Raw genomic sequence first — 22695 nt, forward strand, 5'->3', positions numbered from 1 at the left:
GAGGAGGGGGGTGAGAACCAGGTCTTTTTTCCTCAGAGAATAGATGCAGGTACTGTTACTAACCCCCCCCCCCTTCTAAGTCAACCTTTGTGTTCGCCCCCTACCCAACTCCAAGTACCGTCCTTTGGTTTCACCTCCTACTCACCTCCCTGTACCGCCCCTTTTAGGCTGGATTCACACCTATGCAGTTTTAGTGCTTTTTGTAGATTTGCACTACAGTCCATATAACATGGTTTCCTATGGAACATGTTCTGTAGTGCAAATCTGCAAAAAGCACTAAAACTGCATAGGTGTGAATCCAGCCTTAGAGAATAAAGAACCAAGAATCATTTTGTCTTGCTAAATATTTTTTATAGAATTTGTTAATGATAGTAAGAAAAGCAGTAAAAATAGATCCTCTGCAGCCGGCGACAATATAATCCACTGCAACAAACCCCCAGCAAAAATAGACTCCCACCTGCAACAATAACTCTCCCAGCAACCAGCATCAATAGACCCTACAGTAGCTAGAAACCATAGACCCCTCCCTCAACAGTGGGTCCCTCCAAGCAACATCTGACCCCTCCCCCCCAGCAACATAAGACCCTCCCAGCAGCAATAGATCCTCCACCAGCAACAATATACCCCTGCAGGAACATATTTTTATTGCTGTCTGTGACCCTATTAGGGAGATTCACCTTCGCCTTCTCGATTTGTTCTGGTGACTGTTTTCACCCACAGTGAAAATGAAAGAAAATCCCAACTTTTGGGTTGTCACTAGAACAGAACAGGTGGCAAAAAAAACTGACAGGGGATATAACCCTCCCTTAATCTAAAATGAAATAAACATTTTGCTTATAGCTCTGCATATTGGATGCTGACAAGCCTGGCCTAAACCTTTCTATTGGGACAGAATTGGTTTGGAGATGCTAGCAGTCTGCCATGACACCTCCCCCCCTAAAGATAGGCAATATAAAAAAAAAAAACACGTATGCTGCATACATGCAAAAATATATAGTAGGTTTTTTCAAATTTGACTGCAAAAGTGGAAATGCACCTTAAAACGGCAATAACATTTTTTTTTGCAGATAAGTCATATAAATGTCACAGAAATTGAGATAACACTCCTAAGGCCACATCCGTATAAAGTTAACTTGAAGGGAAAAGGGAGTGAAGAGCTAAAAAGGCCATAATTCGGACTTTACAGGCAAAATGGACAAGAGCATATAAAATTGATACTTTATTAACAATGAATCATAACAGACAAGTCAAGTAGAAAAATAATTAAAAGCATACAATTTGGTATATATATATATATATATATATATATATATATATGGTGGTCATAAGTGTCTAGTGTAAACAGGAGGTTGACACCAAATGGACAGCAGTGAGCCCCTGTGCGTCAACACGTTTCGCTATTTTGCTTCGTCAGGACACACTTGGGGGTAGTTGAAAGGAACAGGTCTCACTATCAAAGATAAAACAAATCAAATACAATGTCTGTTTGACTTTTTTTATCTTTAAGAGTGAGACCTGTTAATTCCAACTACCCTTAAGTTTGTTCTGACGAAGCAAAATAGCGAAACACGTTGACGCACAGTGGCTCACTGCTGTCTATTTGGTGTTAACCTGTTTACACTAGACACTTATGACCACCATATGTGTATTGTATGTTTTTAATTATTTTTGTACTTGACTTGTCTGTTCATTGAATTGAATTGAATGATTCATTGTTAATACATTTTTTTATACTCTTGTCCATTTTGCCTGTAAAGTCTGAATTAGGGCCTTTTTGTCTCTTCGCCCCTTTTTCCCTTCATATAAATATCAATATTTTGCTATTTTGGGAAATCTTTCCACTTTGAGCATCTGTTTTTTTTTTTTTTTTGAAGAGCCTTATTTATCAAACTGGAGAAGAATCACCAAAGATCAAGCAACACATTTCATTTTTGATTGTTAAGTAGCATGAGATTACCCAGCAAAGGGCCGATCTGATGTCACCAAGCAAATTTTGCATGACCACGTCCTAAAATAATGACTGCAATAATGGAAAAGCCAGGCAGCCAAGTGTCACATTTTTTTCTTCTTGAACAGTCAGATCAATGCCTTTCAATGCTGTTTTCATATCATAAAGCCGGCTGCATAGCTGCACGACCCTGGAGTGTAGGAGGCAGAAAGAGGAAAGACAGCAACACAAAACTATGGGCGTCTTTTGTGAACCTGCCTGAAAGAAGAATCATCTGCGCTCCTCAAAGCAACCAATCACATTCTTCATTTCATTATTGAAGAGCAAATTACAAGTTTAAGGGAAATTCTGAACAATACAGTTGACTTTTGTTATATTTTCAAATAGTATATTTTGGTAAAAAAAACTGCAGAAGGACACAAAAGAAATGATAAAATAATAAATAAAAAAACCTCTTCAGGACCACTCATTGTAGTACCTTGGAGGTTTTTAATACATCCCACCTTTTTTGGGGTCCCTGTTTTGCTTGAGATAAAAAAGATTTAGTTATAGAATTGGCTTGTAGCTCCACCAGCTGGAGAAACCTGGTATTGCATCAATTTTCTTTGGCAATGTCTTTTTTTGTGGTCAGGCTTCACTCCTCTAATCACAAGTGCAGGATAGAGCGACGTTGGGGGGGGGGGGGGGGGGGGGGGGAATTTACTAAACCTGGAGAGTGCAAAGTTTGGTGCAGGTCTACATACAAACCAATCGGCTTCCCAGTTTTAGCCCACGTTTACCGCGAGGGCAGGTTTGAAATTGTGCAGGTTCAGCTGAACTCACGTGATTATAAAACAGCATTTCAGTCCAATTTCAGGGGCGAATTTGACAGACATCTGTGCGGGTTCATGCACAGATGTCCATTTAAATCGCCCCCCAAAGTAACCAAAAGTAGTGCAGAAACGACTCTTGGAAATCTGTATGGTGCCTCAAAGTTGGCGTCTAATGCCGCGTACACACGACCGGACTTTTCGACGGACTAGATCCGACGGTCTTCCCGATGTACTTTCAGTGGAGTTCTGATGGACTTTCCGAGTGAACGGACTTGGCCACACACAATCACACCAAAGTCCGACGGATTCGAACGTGATGACGTACGACCAAACTAGAATAAGGAAGTTCATAGCCAGTAGCCAATAGCTGCCCTAGCGTCGGTTTTTGTCCATCGGACTAGCATACAGACGAACGGATTTCTCGATAGGAACTGGGTCCAGCCGAGTTCCGGCCGACAAATTTGAAACTTGTTCTATTTCTAAAGCCCATCAGATTTTTGGACAGCAAAGGTCCGATGGAGCCCACACACGATCAAATTGGAAATCTGTACGGTGCCTCAAAGTTGGCGTCTGGCGTCACACGGCCAGACTTTTCGAGGGACTAGATCCGACGGTCTTCCCGATGTACTTTCAGTGGAGTTCCGATGGACTTTCCGAGTGAACAGACTTGACCATACACAATCACACCAAAGTCCGACGGATTCGAACGTGATGACGTACGACCGGATTAGAATAAGGAAGTTCATAGCCAGTAGCCAATAGCTGCCCTAGCGTCGGTTTTTCTCCGTCGGACTAGCATACAGACGAACGGATTTCTCGATAGGAACTGGGTCCGGCCGAGTTCCGGCCGAAAAATTTGAAACATGTTCTATTTCTAAAGCCCATCAGATTTTTGGACAGCACAGGTCCGATGGAGCCCACACACGATCGAATTGTCCTTTGCCATCGAAAAGTCCGGTCGCGTGTACGCGGCATAACTCATTCGGACAGTAGGCTCCGATTTGGCATGCGATTTGACATGTAAAATCGGCCCAATGTGAACGTGGGCTTATTGTCAAAGCTTAATTGGACAAGCTGAGGTTTTAAGCCAATTGGCTACCATGCACAGCTGCACCAGATTTACACTCTCCAGCTTTAGTAAACCAACCCCAGTGTGTTCCATGCTATGGAGCTGTGGGAAGTGAAAGCCCTCCATGATACCACACAGGAGCCTCATCCAATCAGGAAGTCCAATAATTAAGGATTTCCATTTTATTTTCCTTTCTAAATTCAAATAAAGGCGGCATATGCCTTTAAAGTTCTTCCTCTGTGCTTATACTGAATATATTTTATCATTTAACACGTTATTATTAATAAAAAAAAAAAAAAAACATTTGTGCTTTATGCTAATGCATTGTGCAATACATATGATATATATTATCTGGGTAATTTCTGTATTGCTTTAGTCCCTCGATTTGCATTATAAGAACCTGTATATAATACATCACGGAAAATATATATATATATATGTAAAGTAATTACACGTCTGTACAATGAGAACCCTCTACATACAGTCACAATACACACAACAGAAGCCATTGTATCACCTTTCAACGACAACGTTACAAACTTCCGAAGGGGCGACTTGCCAGGAAGTTCTGATTCTACAGAGACAACTTTGGAAATGTTGAGTTTTTAGGACACCGGGCCAGGATGTGACTGTATTTCGGTGTTCACCTTGTGCTATTATTAAAGAAGATCTCCGGTCTACAAATTCGAGGGTTGGATGCTGTTCTCCTGCTTGTGTAGCTCGGATACGATTGGCAGCAATATGTCACCCCAGAGGATGCCTTATTAGGACGAAACGTCGGAACGGGCTCTGCTGATGCCACTGCGTTACTTGGTTTTATCCATGTGCTTTTAATGTCTTCTCAAATGTGAGTGACCATTTTCTCATTTTTTTTTCAGTAAATGTTTTACATTTAAAACGGAATCACACTATGTGGCCCCATTTTTCTCCTTTTGCCATATGTCATATTGAGAGGAACCGCTTACGAATTTCGGTCATTATACCTATGGTGGATACCTATTGATGTCATTAACGGATCCCTACCAGACTGGTCTATATTGGAAGTCGCGGTTTCTGTACCTTCCCTTGGGTGTTACACCAAAAGCTTGGCTGACCCATCAGCAGGGCTGGACTTACCATTGGGCTTGACTGGGCTCAAGCCAATGGGCCCCGCCCAATAGGGGGTCCCGCCGAGATACATAGCCGAGTGTACTCGGCTCGGCTCACAGTCATGTCCAGTCCCGCCCTATGATGGACATAACACAGGGACTGGGTGTGACTGTGAGCCGAGACGAGTACACTCGGCTACTCTCGGCTCCACTCAGGACTGCGAGAGGACCCGAGAGCCGCTGAGAGGACCCAACAGCTGCCAAGAGCCACCAAGAGGACACGAGAGCCGCCGAGATACACCGGACTCTGTATCTCAGCTGCGCCATTTTTAAACTTCAAGACTGCAATGACAAGGCTGCAAATGACACTGGACAAGGCTGCAGATGGATGGACACTGACAAGGCTGCATTGATGGGCATTTTAATGTAAGTTTTTTTCCTTAAACTTCATTCCTAAAAGTTTTTTTCTTTAAAATTCCCTCCTAAACTTGGGGTGCGTGTTATACACCGGCGCGTGTTATACGCTGATGAATACGGTAATGTATACAAGGTAGGGCCTGAAAGTGACTCAAGCCCACGGCCCCCACCACCCTAAGTCCTGCCCTGCCCATCAGGCATACGCCTTGCTGAGTTCAACCTGCCTGGTAAGCCTCTTTCCTTACAGTGGTGGATTATCTACAGACAACCAGTTCACCCAGATTCACAGTCACATTATTCTTTGCCATATTATATGGACTATATGCACTTTATATGCACTAACACTTTTATTGAAAATAATCTCATTGTCTATTTCATTTTTCGTCAGCGCTGCACTATATTCCTTTATTCGTTCACTTATCTGCAGCAATATGTCCACTTTACTTTGTGCTAGATTTGAAAGTATTTTTTATATTTCAGCTCTGACAAAGGCCAATGACACACTAGTGATCACACTTATGTTGTAAAGGGGTTCTGCATGGGTTTAAAGAGGAACTGCAGTCTGCTCACATAATTTGTAATTAAAAAAAAAACATCTTTGCCATTCTGAATGCTTCCAACCAACCACTTTGCACACCTCCAACTGTGCAGCTTTCATTGGCCCTCTTATGACTCACCCCCTCCCTTCCTGGCAAACTCTCATGAGAGTGAGAGAGAGCTGTGCATGATGTCATAAGCCTAGGCTAATGACCAGACAAGAAACCGGAAGTGGACTGTATGAGGTATTTACTGGCAGAAAAAAAACAAAATGTTTTACTATCCAGTTAAGACAATAAGGGGAGAAGATTTAATAGATGGAAAGTTGAACAAAAATGACTGAAGTTCCGCTTTAAAAGGCTGTACTTACACAGATTTTGTTTTCTTTAATAAATGCTTGGTGTGCTGGTGACATATGTTCTTCTCCAGCATAGCTCCCAACTGTCCCTGATTTGGAGCAATGTCCCTCTGTCCCTCTTTCCTCCTCATGTGTCCCTCATTGTGGTCTGATCTCTATAGTTGTAAAATGCACTTTTTATCTTTCAAAAAGTGTTTCCCAGTGCTAAACCTTCCATCCGAATTCTAAATTGCTGCATTTGTACATTTTTAAAGCCAATATAAAGGAATAGTAGTGGTAAAAAAAAGCCCTTGTGGATTTAATTAACCTATTTTTTTGGGGGTTAATTCTCCTTTAAAGGGGTGTGGCATGCGGCGTGTCTTATGCCTACATATGTTTGTTAGTAGGTGTCCTTCATTCCCATCTCAAAACTCGGAAGGTATGGTCCAGTATCCTTTCTCGGTCCCCCCCTCCCCCATTTTAGCCATGGACTCATCCCTGGGGGTGAAATGTTAGCCATGCCCTGCCTCTGGAGGTACTATCCTGCGTGTCAGAGGGTTGCTACAGTAGGGATGGAGCAGCTGTTGGGACCAGCACCCCCTAGTGTCATGGAAGGGAGCACTGTCCTGTTCCTTTGAGCTGCACATACCCAAGTGTGTACTCCCTCCTGTCACCATGATGAGCTCAGCAATTGCCTGTAATGTCGTACAAGCTTTACAATGTTCATAATATTTATTCTCTTAGCAATTAAAGTTTTCTGCCAAGGCAACAGTTAGCTGTCCTCTGCTCAACATTCAGCTTCCATTGATGGTGCCAAGTCTGGGGCTGTATGTGAGGCTGCAGATTTGCCTTAGAATTAGCCAGGGAGTCGGTCAATGACAGCATCTACCTTTTGGGTGGGATCCCTTGATGTGACACTTTTTGACAGGTTCTTTTTAATTTCTCATGCAATATTTAGCTGGTAAGCTGTTAGGATATTTTACTGGATTGTTTTATTTCTTTCATTTATATTGTTTGCTTTGTTCCTATCATAACTATAGAATTAGCAAAAATAAAATAAAATTAAAAAAAAACATTAAAATCTGCAGTTTAGTAGTTGTCCACAAGATGGCAGTCCTAGACATGCAATTACTCATTCTGAAACTCTTTACCTACAGACCTGAGGAGGTTCTCTCGGGGCCATACAGATCCTAAAGGTCCAAATATTCCACTTCACTTCACTGCAGGTTTGTCAGTTATCCGAACTGCAGGTAACTTTGACGTCCGAGATAGACAGGTAGTTAGATGAAATACATAAATAAAATAGAAATGTATTTTAATAGTTCAGCCGAGAATCCCCTGGTGCGCATGCGCCGCTGAAATCAGTTGCTCATTGCGAGGGGAATATCTCCTAAACCGTACAGGTTTAGGAGATATTCTTTTTACCTACAGGTAAGCCTTATTATAGGCTTACCTGTAGGTAAAAGTTATACAATTGACTATACAATTGCTTTAAGGGTTCTTTTGAAGGGATAGGTTAAAATGGCCACCATTAAAAGAACAGTGATAGGTAAAAGGTCCAGGACATAGTGAGCCAATATGAGCAAAGATGAGACTGGCAAAAGTAAGGATTGGCAGCACAATAAAAGAATTTCACAGATGGCAGTGGACATTATCGCCTCTTGGATTTCTTGTTCCCTCTTTCTGACCGGAGATCTCCTTTAATAAATGTGCTCTTTGTATCTGATAAAACGGTACAACTTTGTACTTTGTGCTACTAAAGTCTTCTGTGTTGGCATAAAGGGAAGGCACACAAGTGCCGGAATGGGTCCCTCAGATTATTGTGCGCACATATATATATATGTATAGATATATATATATATATATATATATAGAAAAATACTCTTTGCGTCATTGGCTGTTTATAATGTTCTCTTACAGAGCATGACGTGGGACGTATCCGCGGTCGGAGATGTTTTCGATGTTCGCTTATTCTGTACATGAAGCAAAGGCCAGGACACAGTCTGCTGCTTCCACCAGTCTTTTCACGCAGGGGTTTTGTGCTGGATCCAAAATGAAACTCTTTCATACTGGGGGGTGGGGGTGTGGGAGGGGGAGGGGCGCACACCCTTCACAGGCTGGCCCCACAAATGTCAGTTTGATCATTTCGGTCATGTTTAGTTTGTTGTTCTGTAATAGTAGCCAGAAATACTTGTAGGGAAAGAAAAACACTGTGTGTGACTTGTGGCCACCGTTGGCAATGGAGAGTCCCCGTGCGGCTTTATTCAAACATCTCGTAGTGACGCGTCTGTCTGACTCGAGGAACCATGTCCACCAACAGTCTGCAGGGACAAGAGAAGGACACTGAGCACTCAGATATTATGGATTTTATTAAAGGGTTTCCCCTGACAGTATACTGTAGAGTGAGGGTCTCCAAACTGCGGCCTGGGGGCCGGATTTGGCCCTTTGCCTGCCTTTATCTGGCCCTTGGGGCACTACTCCTCTTACTGACACCAACAATGGGGCAATATTCCTGCCACTGACACCAACAATGGGGTAATTTTCCTCCCTTTGATACCAATGATGGGGCACTATTCCTCCCACTTATATCAATGATGGGGCATTATTCCTCCCACTGATACCAATGATAGGGCACTATTCCTCCCACCTATAGCAATGATGGGGCACTATTCCTCCCATTGATACCAACCAATGATGGAGCACTATTCCTCCTACATATATCAATGATAGGGCACCATTTCTCCCACTGATATCAATGATGGGGCACTATTCCTCCCACATATATCAATGATGGGGCACCATTCCTCCCACTTATATCAATATTGGGGGGCTATTCCTGCCACTGATAGCAATGATGGGGCACCATTTCTCCAACAATAATAAGGGAGACTAATCCTTCCACTAACACCAATGATGGGGCACTATTCCTCCCACATATATCAATGATGGGGCACCATTTCTCTCACTTATATCAATGACGGGGCACTATTCCTCCCACCGATATCAATGATGGGGCACCATTTCTCCCACTTATAACAATGATAGGGCACTATTCCTCCCACTTATATCAATATTGGGGGACTATTCCTCCCACTGATACCAATGGTGGGACACTCTTCCTCCCACTGATACCCATGATGGGGCACCATTTCTCCAACTTATATCAATAATAATGGGGACTAATCCTTCCACTGACACCAATGATGGGGCATTATTCCTCCCACTGATACCAATGATGGGCCACTATTCCTTCCACTGATACCAATGATGGGGCACTATTCCTCCCACTGATACCAATGATGAGGCACTATTCCTCCCACTAACACCAACTGAAAACTGGATCAGAGCAGCACAGAGAGGATCATGTTTCAAGTTCTTACAAAGCTTATGGGTTTTTTTTTTAGGTCGTGTCATTGGTCTGTCTAAGCCACACCCAGAGGCCTCATGCATGCTGAGTATTTAGCCTAGGTGCATATAGCTTTGGTGTTTAGGTGTGGGTAGAGGGCATAGATGCACCTGCTGGCAGCCTGCCAAACTTTATGGTTGTTCCAGGCTGGTTGGCTTACCTAGCAGTACTAAGGTTTAGGGCAGTTTGTTCCCAGGGAAGAATGACTGGAACATAAGAAGTCTGCATTCCAAGCGTTCATCACTGGGCACATACTGCCCTAAACATTCATTCTGCTAGGTGTACTGTCCAGCTGCACCCAAATACCAGAGCCTCATACACCCTGGCTTATCACCCAGTGCCCATGGGGCCCAATAACACCATTCATGGTTTAATTCACACAAATGTTCTGTCCCTTTGTGGGGATGCAGCTCCAACATTTAATGGCCCCCAGTTTAGATTTGGACTCACTTGACTCCATAGCTCATGATGATCAGTCCGATCAGAACCCCGACAGTCCCATCCAGATACCAGACGGAGGGGTGCTGCTTGTAAACCTCAGCGCTGATCAAAATAGAGAATCCCATGATGCCGCCAACCAGCGAGTTGAATCCTATAAAGATGCCAGCATTAAAAATATGATATGATTTCATACAACACTGTAACTCCATGTGTGACTTTTATTCTAAAGTTCATACATTTTATCATGGTCAGAGTGACAATGCCTTCCTCCGCTTTTCTCTCCAGAAGGACAGCACCATCTTTTTTTGATCCCCCCGACATAACTGAGCAGTTTATCATTGCAGTGCAGAGGACAGCCCTGCTTCAATGGAAGATTTATTCTTTCCCCCGGAGTTGAGCTTTAAGCCTATTTAGAAAGGCCGCTATACTACATGGTTGTCAGATCCAGTTGCCTATCCCTAAAGTGTGCAATGTGGGCTGGGCACAGGGGCCCCAAGGGTAGATGGGGCCCACTGTGCTCTCACACACTGCAGAAGATTTTTGTCAGCTTGCTTCTCTTCAGCTCAGCTTTGCTTGTATGTGAATTACCTGCACGCCCCAACGCAGCAGGCGACGCACGTTAAATGGCACATGCAGTCCTGTTCACTCTGAATGGCAAACCCAAATCACCTTCCGACTGACGTGCTTCATGATAGCATGCTGCGGGGCAGTGCTCTGCCAAATATCAGTACATGCATCATTTTCTGTCGAGGCAACCCAACTCCCAACGCATTTAATGCGTGTTGGCATGCTGCGGTAAAGCACGTACCAACATGCACCATACCACAACGCCATCATGTAAATGGGCCTTCTCACCTTCAAAACTTGCCCATGGCAATTACGGTCAGCAATAGACATGTGCAGGTTGTTTTGTTCCAAATCGATATTCGGATAAATTTTTCGTTAGTCAGTAATCCGGATGTATCCGAATTACAACAGTAACAAATTTAAATGAATCCAAAATAACAAAAAAAATTTCAGATGAAATTCAAATCAAATTAAATTTTTTTTTCGAATAGAATTAAAAATAAATAGAAAATAAAGGACTAGAATAGAAAAAAAAAAAGCATAGAAAATTAAAGAATACAATAAAAAATAATTCAAAATAAAAGAATAGAATAGAAATAAATAGAGTAAAACACAGCAAAATAGAATAGAAAATAAAAGAATAGAATAAAATAGACAGAATTTAGCTATCTTTTTAAATAAATAAGAATTTGAATAGAATAGAAAACAATAAAATAGAAAAATAGAAAAAAATAGAATAGAATAGAAAAAAACAATAGAATAGAATAAAATAAAAAGAATATATAATCACTTCCCAAAATTTGAATAGAATAAATTCATATAGAATATAAAATAATAGAAAAGAATAGAAAGGAATAGAATAGAATAATTATAAGATTAGATTAGCATGAAATCAAACTAATATATCCATTTCCCAAAATTTGAATAGAATAAATTCATATAGAATAGAATAGAATAAAAAAAAGAATAAAATAAAAAGGAAATAACCATCTTCCAAAAAGAATAAATTTGAATTTGAATTTGGATAAAACAGAAAATAAACTAAAAGAATAGATTAGAATAGAAATAATATAAACATCTTTCAAAATAAAAAAATAAAATAAAATAGAATACATTTGGATTTGAATAGAATAGAAATGAATAGAATAGAAAATACAATAAAATAATAGAATAGAATAGAAAAAAGAATAGAACAGAAGGAATATAATTGTCTTCCCAAATTTGAATTTTGAATAAAATACATTGTATTCTAACAGAATAGAAAATAATAGAATATAATTGAAAAGAAAAGATTAGAAAAGAAAAGAATATAATAGAGAAACAATAGGATAGAATGGAATAGAAAGAATATAACCATGTAGTGCAATGTAGACTGATTGCAGCGATGGATATAAGATGTTTTCATATAAGGATGTGGACACAGCGAGCAATAAAATATGGGACTAATATCAATATTCAGCGATGTCTCCGCGTTCTTTATTACAAATCAATATTTAATTCAAGTCATTTTAATTTCTCAAATTGTAGCCGCGGGCGATTCCTAATGAATGAGTTATCATTGCAATAAAAAGAGTGAGAGGGGGGAATCTGCCAGGAGAGAAGGAAGAAATTGTCAGTGCCGGGAGCCCGGCGCCAGTCTTATTCAGGACGAAGCTTCCAGCACTGACCACCAATATGAACGGTGCTCGGCCAGCATGTTATCTTATCTCTAGCGCTAGCCCTGTAATGTCTGCTGGATTTTTGGGTCCCCCTTTGCAGACACAGCCAGGCAACAGGTATTTTCAGCACACACTCTGTAGACAGAAAGCAGTCCATGGGCTTTGTTTTGTTTTTTAGTTTAATAGGTGAATCAACATTGGATGGGGAATGGTGGTATGAGATGCCCAGATCTAAAGTTTAATACTTGAGCTGGGTATTGCACCTGGCTGCTTCTCCTCTATAGGCTCCGGGGTGTAGGATTGAAGCTACACACTCAGTCCCTTGTAAAGATCATGTAGTTCCTGTGGTGACTGCTGAACAGGCCTTCTGCAGGAAGCCTAGCTGAGGCTAAAGGGGTGTGAGAATTCCTTAACTGCTGTTCTCTCTCTTCCCCTCTCGTTCCTTTCTTCTTACCCCTTCTGCCTGGAGGCAGAGCCCCCCAGCACAGGGGTCCCCTCCCAGCCCACTAGACCCTGGACTCTCTGCTCCTGCATAGCCAGGCTCCAGAATACATATGGGTTATCTCTTCACCTTCTGAGTTTGGAGGAGACTCCATAAATATTCAGACCTCATCTCTGACCTTCCACCCTCTAGGTTCTAGAACTCTCCAGAAGCTTCTAGAAGCCAGAGGGAGGCAACAGAGAGAGCTATTGGAGCTCTGCCAAACTCACTCCCAGCAAATTACCCCCGGCACCTCTGGGTACAGCAGGAGCCCAAACGAAACTTATCTACTGTACACAGGGGGTGCTACACATCAATTACCCTTCCTAATAATTAGGGGTCTGTTAATAAATGCAATTGAATCTGATTAGAAAAATGTATGAATCTTGAATGGAAGTTTGATGGGCACAACCCCTTCAGAGTTTGTTATGCAAATTATTATTATTTTTTTTAATAGAATGTGGAGGGTTAGAGTCTCTGTCTGTTTTTTTTCTTCTTAATACCATCTGTGTCCCTGCTGGGAGATTCACCCTCATATATGTCCTGGTGAAATCCAACAGTTGTCACTGAAACAGGATGTGAGGAGATATCTTCCAATGGGGACACTTGTTGTGGTAATAGCTGCCTAAGAGGGAATTGCTTTGAGGGTACTTTGATAGGTAGTGTACTTGCAGTGTACATGATATGTAGATTCTGTGTGCTCTGTATTTGTCGTGCTGTAAATCCTTTGTGAGCTCTATACACTCTATGCACTGTGTATTCTCTGTGCTGTGTATGGTGTGTACTGTCCCTGTACACTCTGTGGGCTTCATACTGTGTATGCTGTGTGCTCTGTACACTCTGTGGGTTTCATACAGTGTATGCTGTGTGCTCTGTACACTCTGTGAGTTTCAAACAGTGTGTGCTGTGTGCTCTGTACACTCTGTGGGTTTCAAACAGTGTGTGCTGTGTGCTCTGTACACTCTGTGGGTTTCATACAGTGTATGCTGTGTGCTCTGTACACTATGTGCTCTTCATACTATGTATGCTGTGCGCTCTGTACACTCTGCGTTCTTCATACTATGTATGCTGTGTGCTCTGTACACTCTGTGATCTTCATACTGTGTATGCTGTGTGCTCTGTACAATCTGTGGGCTTCATACTGTGTATGCTGTGTGCTCTGTACAATCTGTGGGCTTCATACTGTGTATGCTGTGTGCTCTGTACACTCTGTGATCTTCATACTTTGTATGCTGTGTGCTATGTACAATCCGTGTTCTTCATACTGTGTTTGCTGTGTGCTCTGTACAATCCGTGTTCTTCATACTGTGTTTGCTGTGTGCTCTGTACAATCTGTGGGCTTCATACTGTGTTTGCTGTGTGCTCTGTACACTCTGTCGGCTTCATACAGTGTATGCTGTGTGCTCTGTACACTCTGTCGGCTTCATACAGTGTATGCTGTGTGCTCTGTACACTCTGTCGGCTTCATACAGTGTATGCTGTGTGCTCTGTACAATGTGTGGGCTTCATACTGTGTATGCTGTGTGCTCTGTATACTCTGTATGGTGTACACTTTGTGCTATGTATGTTGTGTATGCTGTGTACACTGTGTGTGCTCTGTGCCTGGTTTGTGTACTGTGTGCATTGTATAAACTCTGTTTGGTGTATCCAAGTATTTAAGTTAGATTTTCATTTTAAACATCCTTGTGTATCCTTATACTGTGTTCTATTGTGTTGTGGATGAGACCTCCCTCTTCTCGGTCCTCGGACTGCTCTTACCAGAGCTGAAAATAGTTCCTGTATAGTCAGTATAATGTCTGCAGATATTCCTCTGCGGTTTGCGTCTAAATCCCCATCTATTATCTAAGTGCCGGTCGGTAAGTACAGCTCAGCACAAACTATATCAGTATATTGGAGGATCTGCGGGTCCGGAGAGAACAGCGCATTCCAAGCCTCTCTGTAATTAAATCTGACCAGAGGGGGTCCGGGGCCACAGCCAAATTCTGGAAGATGCTACACCAGCAGTGTTAACCTCTTCTTTACCATTATAACATATTAAATCACCTAAATCAATAGAAATGTAAAAGCGATGAATTTGATCTATGTTATCTTATTCATAAGTGGTAATACTTTAAAATATTAACTTGGGAAGGCATGATTGCTTTACACTGACACCAATTACCGACGTGCAACTCACCTATATATATATATATATATATATATATATATATATATATATATATATATATATGTGAGTTGCACGTCGGTAATATATATACAGTGCCTTGCGAAAGTATTCGGCCCCCTTGAACTTTTCAACCTTTTGCCACATTTCAGGCTTCAAACATATAGATATAAATTTAAAATTTTTTGTGAAGAATCACCAACAAGTGAGACACAATTGTGAAGTGGAACGAAATCTATTGGATTTTTTAAACTTTTTTTAGCAAATAAAAAACTGAAAAGTGGTGCGTGCAAAATTATTCGGCCCCTTTACTTTCAGTGCAGCAAACTCACTCCAGAAGTTCAGCGAGGATCTCTGAATGATCCAATGTTGTCCTAAATGACTGATGGTGATAAATAGAGTCCACCTGTGTGTAATCAAGTCTCTGTATAAATGCACCTGCTCTGTGATAGTCTCAGGGTCCTGTTGAAAGTGCAGAGAGCATCATGAAGACCAAGGAACACACCAGGCAGATCCGTAATACTGTTATGGAGAAGTTTAAAGCCAGATTTGGATACAAAAAGATTTCCCAAGCTTTAAACATCCCAAGGAGCACTGTGCAAGCGATCATTTTGAAATGGAAGGAGTATCAGACCACTGCAAATCTACCAAGACCTGGCCGTCCCTCTAAACTTTCAGCTCAGACAAGGAGAAGACTGATCAGAGATGCAGCCAAGAGGCCCATGATCACTCTGGATGAACTGCAGAGAACTACAGCTGAGGTGGGAGAGTCTGTCCATAGGACAACAATCAGTCGTACACTGCACAAATCTGGCCTTTATGGAAGAGTGGCAAGAAGAAAGCCATTTCTCAAAGATATCCATAAAAAGTCTTGTCTAAAGTTTGCCACAAGCCACCTGGGAGACACACCAAACATGTGGAAGCTCATCACCCTCAAAACACCATCCCCACTGTCAAACATGGTGGTGGCAGCATCATGGTTTGGGCATGCTTTTCTTCAGCAGGAACAGGGAAGATGGTTAAAATTGAGGGGAAAATGGATGCAGCCAAATACAGGACCATTCTGGATGAAAACCTGTTGGAGTCTGCAAAAGACCTGAAACTGGGACAGAGATTTCTCTTCCAACAAGACAATGATCCCAAACATACAGCAAAATCTACAAAGGAATGGTTCACAAATAAACATATCCAGGTGTTAGAATGGCCAAGTCAAAGTCCAGACCTGAATCCAATCTAGAATCTGTGGAAAGAGCTGAAAACTGCTGTTCACAAACGCTCTCCATCCAACCTCACTGAGCTCAAGCTGTTTTGCAAGGAAGAATGGGCAAGAATTTCAGTCTCTCGAAGTGCAAAACTGATAGAGACATACCCCAAGCGACTTGCAGCTGTAATCGCAGCAAAAGGTGGCTCTACAAAGTATTAACGCAAGGGGGCCGAATAATTGTGCACGCCCCACTTTTCATTTTTTTATTAGTTAAAAAAGTTTCAAAAATCCAATAGATTTTGTTCCACTTCACAATTGTGTCCCACTTGTTGGTGATTCTTCACAAAAAATAAAAATTTTATATCTTTATGTTTGAAGCCTGAAATGTGGCAAAAGCTTGAAAAGTTCAAGGGGGCCGAATACTTTCGCAAGGCACTGTATATATATATATATATATATATATATATATATATATATATATATATATATATAGTACTGTGCAAACATTGTGAAGAAATGCTGTAGAGTAAGAATGCTTTCCAAAATATACCTTATATGTGTTTATTTTTATTAATGAAAATGCAAAGCGAGGGAACAGAAGAAAAATCCAAATCAAATCATTATTTGGTGTGACTACCCTTTGGCTTCGATCCAACATCAATTTGCACACTTGTACAAAGTCAGGGATTTTGCAGGATTAGAGTCAGATGTATGATTAACCAATTATACAGAGCAGGGGCTAATGATCATCAAATTCATATGTAGGTTGAAACACCGTCATTAACTGAAACAGAAACAGCTATGTAGGAGGCTTAAAACTGGGTGAGGAACAGCCAAACTCTGCTACTAAGTTGAGGTTGTGGGAGACAGTTTCATGTCACAGGTCATACACCATGGCAAGACTGAGCACAGTGGCAAGACACAAGGTGGTTATACTGCATCAGCAAGCTCTCTCCCAGGCAAAGATTTTAAAGCAGACTGGGGTTTCAGGATTTGCATGAAGCTCTTTTGAAGAAGCACAAAGAAATGGGCAATGTTGAGGACCGCAGACACAGTGAACAAGGAACATAATGCAGCACATGAAAGACACACCATGCTTACTTCCTATCGACATCGGAAGAAGTCCAGCAGTGCCATCAGCACAGAACTGGTGGAAGCCAGTGGGGCCGAGGTACACCCATCTACTGTCTGACCAGAAGTGGTCTTCATGGAAAAATTGTGGCCAAAAAGCCATACCTCTGACATGGAAACAAGGATAAGTGACTCAACTATGCAGAAAAACATAGGAACTGGGGGGCAGAAAAATGGCAGCAGGTGCTCTGGACACAAAATGTGAAATATTTGGCTGTAGCAGGAGGCAGTTTGTGAAGGACTGGAAACCGGAACAATAATGCCAACAGTGAAGCATGGTGGAGGTTCCTTGCAGGTGTGGGGCTACATTTCTGCAAATGGAGTTGGAGATTTGGTCAGGATCAATGGTGTCCTCAATGCTGAGAAATACGGGCAGAGACTTCATTCATCAGGCCATACCATCAGGGGTGGCCCCAAATTTATTCTGCAGCAGGACAGTGACTCCAAACATACAGACAATGTCATTAGGAACTATCTTCAGTGTAAAGAAGAACAAGGAGTCCTGGAAAGAATGGGTTTGGCCTCCACAGAGCCCTGATCTCAACATCATGGAGTCTGTCTGGGATTACATGAAGAGACAGAAGGACTTCAGACAGTCTACATCCACAGAAGATCTGTGGTAAGTTCTCCAAGATGTTTGGAACAACCTACCTGCCGAGATCCTTCAAAAACTGTGACCAAGTGTACCTAGAAGAATTGATGCTGGTTTGAAGGTAAATGGCACCAAATGTTGATTTGAGTTGGATTTCTCTTCTGTTCATTTACTTTCCATTTTGTTAAATGATCACAAATAACATTTTAACACTTCTATTTCTGAAAACATTCTTAATTTACAGCATTTTTCACATCTGCCTAAAACTTTTGCACAGTACTGTATATATGTCACATTAAAGTGTTTGTGTTCTACCACTTTTACCTACAGGTAAGCTTATAATAAGGCTTACCTGTAGGTACTGTGAATATCTCCTAAACTTGCACCGTTTAGGAGATATTCACTGTATCCGCATGTGACAACGTCAGCAGCAAATGCGCACTGAAGAAACGGCTCGCTCGTGCCATTTCTTCAGCAACCATGCCATGACCGGCAGCTCCCGTGTGCATGCGCGGGAGTGATGTCATCGCGGCTCTGGCCAATCACAGCGCCCGCGAACCCTGAAATAACTCCAGTCACAGCAGTGTGCAGGGATTGCTGCAACAGCTTCGATCTAAGGTAAGTATTTTATAATGTGCTAGTATGCAACGCATTTTTTATTTTTTTTTGCAAGTACCCATTTAGGGAATTATAACTTACCATCAGTGATCAGTGCTCGACTCGTCAGGACTTTTCCCAACATGAATTTTACAGCAGCCAATAGGGAGCAGAGGATCCCGCTTAATATGGAGACACTGAACAGAAAGCTATCCTGTAAAAAAGAGAAAACACCAGGTTATTAAATCCAACCACCGGCATGTAGAAAGGATAGCTGCTCTTATGTATCACACATCTGCCAGTGCTTCAGGACCATGGACAGCGCATGCTGCATTACATCAATCTATAATAACATTGCAGATTTGAATGGATCAGCCTTGTATATATTTTTGATGACCCCCACCTGTCTCCATATTATTGCATATTATTGAAAGAGGCACCACTGAGCCTCTTTCTGAGATTTGTTGTTTACAAGTTAAAAACTGTTTTTTTTGCTAGAAAATTATTTAGAACCCCCAAACATTATATAATATATATATATATATATATATATATATATATATTGTGGCAGCACGCAGGTAAAATCACCTGGTTGTATTCAGGATGGGAAATATGTGTGTCCTAGATTCAGGCTTTATGCAGACTTTTACAATTAGAGGGGAAGAGTTAATGAGCCCAGCTGCAGTAAGTGGGCTCATTAAGACCTCTACAAAAAACCCCAGCATGCATAGGGAGATGCTCCATCCTGGAACCAGTTTTGTGTGTGTAGACTGGGGAGTCTGAGATCTGTTCTGTGCGGTGAGTTAACGCCTGTGTGGCAAACCCCTACAATAGAGACAGGGACTGGGGCAGCACAAGGCTGCACCCAGTTGTTAGACAGGGAGTCTACGTGTGTAGATAGAGGTCAAGCTGACCAGGATTTATTTTCTTGTTTTATTTTGTTTGGCTGTTATATGTATCACTGCATGTAGCCTAAATAAACCGGATCTTTTATTTTTTGCACCTACACCGCTGTCTGCTGTGCCTGACTTTGTGTTGTGAACCCATCCAGGGGGTCACACACACCCGCTACCGAGCGAACCCCCTCACAGTTGGTGGAGAATGCGGGCAGTTTTTTTTTTTTTTTGTTGTTAAGGCCAGCATGGAGGAGATACTGAGACAGCTGGCTCTAGCAAATGCAAACCAGCAGCAAACAAATGCAGCTTTACAAAAGAGCCTTGCAGCTCAACAAGCCCAGCAGCAGGCAAATGCAAATCAGCAGCAGACAAATGCAACTTTGCAGCAGAGTTTGGAAGCCCAGCAGCAGGCAAATGCAAATCAGCAGCAGACAAATGCAACTTTGCAGCAGAGTTTGGAAGCTCAGCAACAAGCCCAGCAGCGATCTGAAGCCCGCTTCATAGACCTGTTGCAGAAGCAAGAGCAGAAATTTCAACAGCAAATAGAGACATTGATACAGCAACGTCCGCAGACCAATGAAGCAAGTGGGTACAATAATACCGCAACCTTTGGTGTGAGCCGTTTACTGACAAAAATGACTGGAGAGGATGATCCGGAGGTGTTTTTGACCACATTTGAAAGGACTGCTGAAAGGGAAAAGTGGCCTAAGGAGCAATGGGCTGGACTGGTGGCCCCTCTGTTAACTGGGGAATCGCAGAAAGCTTATTATGACCTAGAGCCTGACCAAGCAAAAGACTATGTGGTGCTAAAAGCAGAAATATTGGCACGGCTGGGTGTCACCCTGGCAGTCCGGGCTCAGCGTGTGCATAACTGGACTTTTCAGGTTGGAAAACCTCCCAGGTCTCAAATGTATGATCTCATTCACCTGAGCAGGAAGTGGCTGCAGCCAGAGATTTTGACCGCACCAAACATTGTGGAACGTGTGGTTATGGATCGTTTCCTGAGAGCTCTTCCTACTGCCATCCAAAAATGGGTAAGCCATGGAGACCCAGAAAATGCAGATAAACTTGTGGATCTGGTTGAGAGGTACTTGGCTACAGAGAACTTGACCACCTCTTCCAGGGACTCACGGACTTTCCCCCCTAAGACCAGATCATCCCCAGTGGCGGGTAAGATGACTCCAAGGGGTGAGGGTGGAGAGAGTGAGAGGGTGGGAGTTCTACCTAAGGTCTGGCGGGAGCAGCCCAGGAAGCCCATGCTGCAAGAGGCAGCGAAAAAAATTATTTGCTACCGCTGCCGGCAAGAGGGACATATTGCAGCCAATTGCCCAGTTGTGGATGAGCCTATGCAATGTGACTTTATAAGGGAGAGACGTCAGTCGCTGTTTGCGACAGTTGCATGCACTGCCATTCGGGGACCTGAGAAACATTTATGTAAAATGTGTATTAATGGTAGACATGTTGATGTGTTGCTAGATTCAGGTAGCCTGGTAACATTGATAAAAGCTGAATTAGTTACTACAGAGGTCTCTGGGAAGAACAGGGTGGCTGTTATTTGTGTGCATGGGGACACCCGAGAGTATCCTGTAACTTCAGTGTTTTTTGAGACCCCCAAAGGTAACCTCTCTCATCAGGTGGGGTTAGTGTCTCAGTTACCACATGATGCTATTGTGGGAAGGGATTTTCCAAAATTCTGGGAACTCTGGGATTGTCCTGAGGCCCCCATTGGTGTCCCTATAAACCAGGAAGATGACCAGAATTCCTCTGGGAGTGGTGAGGACTCTCCTGAATTTCCCTTGTCGGTATTGGCGGGGGAAACTCAAGAAACTGGGGGGGAGCCAACATCCTCAGATGAAAACATGCCGTCTGTGGAGTTTTCGGATCTTGAGGTTCACAGGGAAAATTTTGCCACAGAACAGTTAAAAGACCCCACCCTAATAAAGGCACGGGAAAATGTGGTGAAAATAGATGGCGAGTTAGTGAACCCAGATAAGACTTGCCCTTATCCTTACTTCACTATGGAAAGGGACCTGCTATATCGAGTGGCTCAAAGGGCAGAAGAAACCATTGAGCAACTTGTAGTGCCCAAACCTTACAGGAAGTTGGTGTTAGAATTGGCTCATGGGCACATTCTGGGAGGTCATCTGGGGACAGAGAAAACCAGAGAGAGGGTATTGCAGAGATTCTATTGGCCTGGGGTCATGAAGGAAATAGAAAAGTATTGTTCCTCCTGCCCTGTGTGTCAGAAGTCGGCACCTATGCCACATTTCCGTAACCCACTGGTACCTCTTCCTATCATTGAGGTCCCCTTTGAGAGGATCGCAATGGATTTGGTAGGTCCGATAATGAAGTCTGCTAGGGGGCATCAGTACATTTTGGTTATATTGGACTATGCCACCCGTTATCCGGAAGCAATTCCTCTCCGAAATACCTCGGCCAAAACCATAGCCAAAGAGCTATCTCTTGTTTTTAGCCGCGTGGGTATTTGTAAGGAACTGCTTACAGACCAAGGTACACCCTTTATGTCCCGGGTTATGAAAGAATTATGCAAGTTGTACAAAGTGAAGCAATTGCGTACATCTGTGTATCACCCCCAAACAGATGGGTTGGTTGAAAGATTCAACAAAACCCTAAAACAAATGTTAAAGAAAGTGGTGGATAGAGATGGAAAGAATTGGGACTGTCTAATACCCTATCTGATGTTTGCCATTAGGGAGGTACCCCAATCCTCTACGGGTTTCTCACCCTTCGAGTTGCTCTATGGGAGACACCCAAGAGGGCTGCTGGATATCGCCAAGGAAACTTGGGAAAATGAGAGTTCTCCTCACAGGAGTGTGATTGAGCATGTCGCCCTGATGCAAGATAGAATTGCACAGGTAATGCCAATTGTAAAGGAACATTTAACCCAAGCGCAGTTAGCACAGCAGAGAGTGTACAACCGTGGGGCCAAGACACGTACCTTTTCCCCGGGGGATAGGGTCTTGGTGCTAGTCCCTACGGTTGAAAGCAAATTTCTGGCCAAATGGCAAGGTCCATATGAAGTAATTGAAAAAATTAGTGAGGTGAACTACAGGGTTAGACAGCCAGGAAGGCGAAAGCCGGAGCAGATCTATCACGTCAATCTGCTGAAAGCCTGGAGCGATAGGGAATCCCTAGTCGCAGAGACTTTGTCACAAGTACAGCCTGATTGCTTAGTTCCTGAGGTTAGAATAGCAGACACCTTATCGAAACCCCAACAACAGGAGGTTAAAGAGTTTGTACTTCGTAACAAAGAGATTTTCTCTGAGCTTCCGGGACAAACATCTGGCGTAGAGCATGACATTATCACCCCGCCAGGAGAAAGGGTAAAA

General features: G+C 42.6%; 1 protein-coding gene across 1 annotated transcript in view; it reads right to left on the reverse strand.

Moving 5' to 3' along the window:
• Positions 1-8108: 8108 nt before the first annotated feature.
• The window catches only part of TMEM163 (transmembrane protein 163), a 244868-nt gene continuing 230281 nt past the window's right edge, over positions 8109-22695 (reverse strand). The window contains exons 6-8 of the mRNA XM_077447805.1: positions 18552-18663; positions 10065-10206; positions 8109-8529 (exon numbers count right to left, since the gene is read on the reverse strand). Coding sequence (XP_077303931.1) covers positions 8469-8529; positions 10065-10206; positions 18552-18663 — 315 coding nt within the window. The 3' untranslated portion in view covers positions 8109-8468. The remainder of the gene's footprint in view (positions 8530-10064; positions 10207-18551; positions 18664-22695) is intronic.

Source organism: Lithobates pipiens, unplaced genomic scaffold, assembly GCF_037356315.1.
Source record: "Lithobates pipiens isolate NorthernLeopardFrog02 unplaced genomic scaffold, aLitPip1_a1.2 Scaffold_22, whole genome shotgun sequence".
In the NCBI taxonomy this organism is placed as follows: Eukaryota; Metazoa; Chordata; class Amphibia; order Anura; family Ranidae; genus Lithobates; species Lithobates pipiens.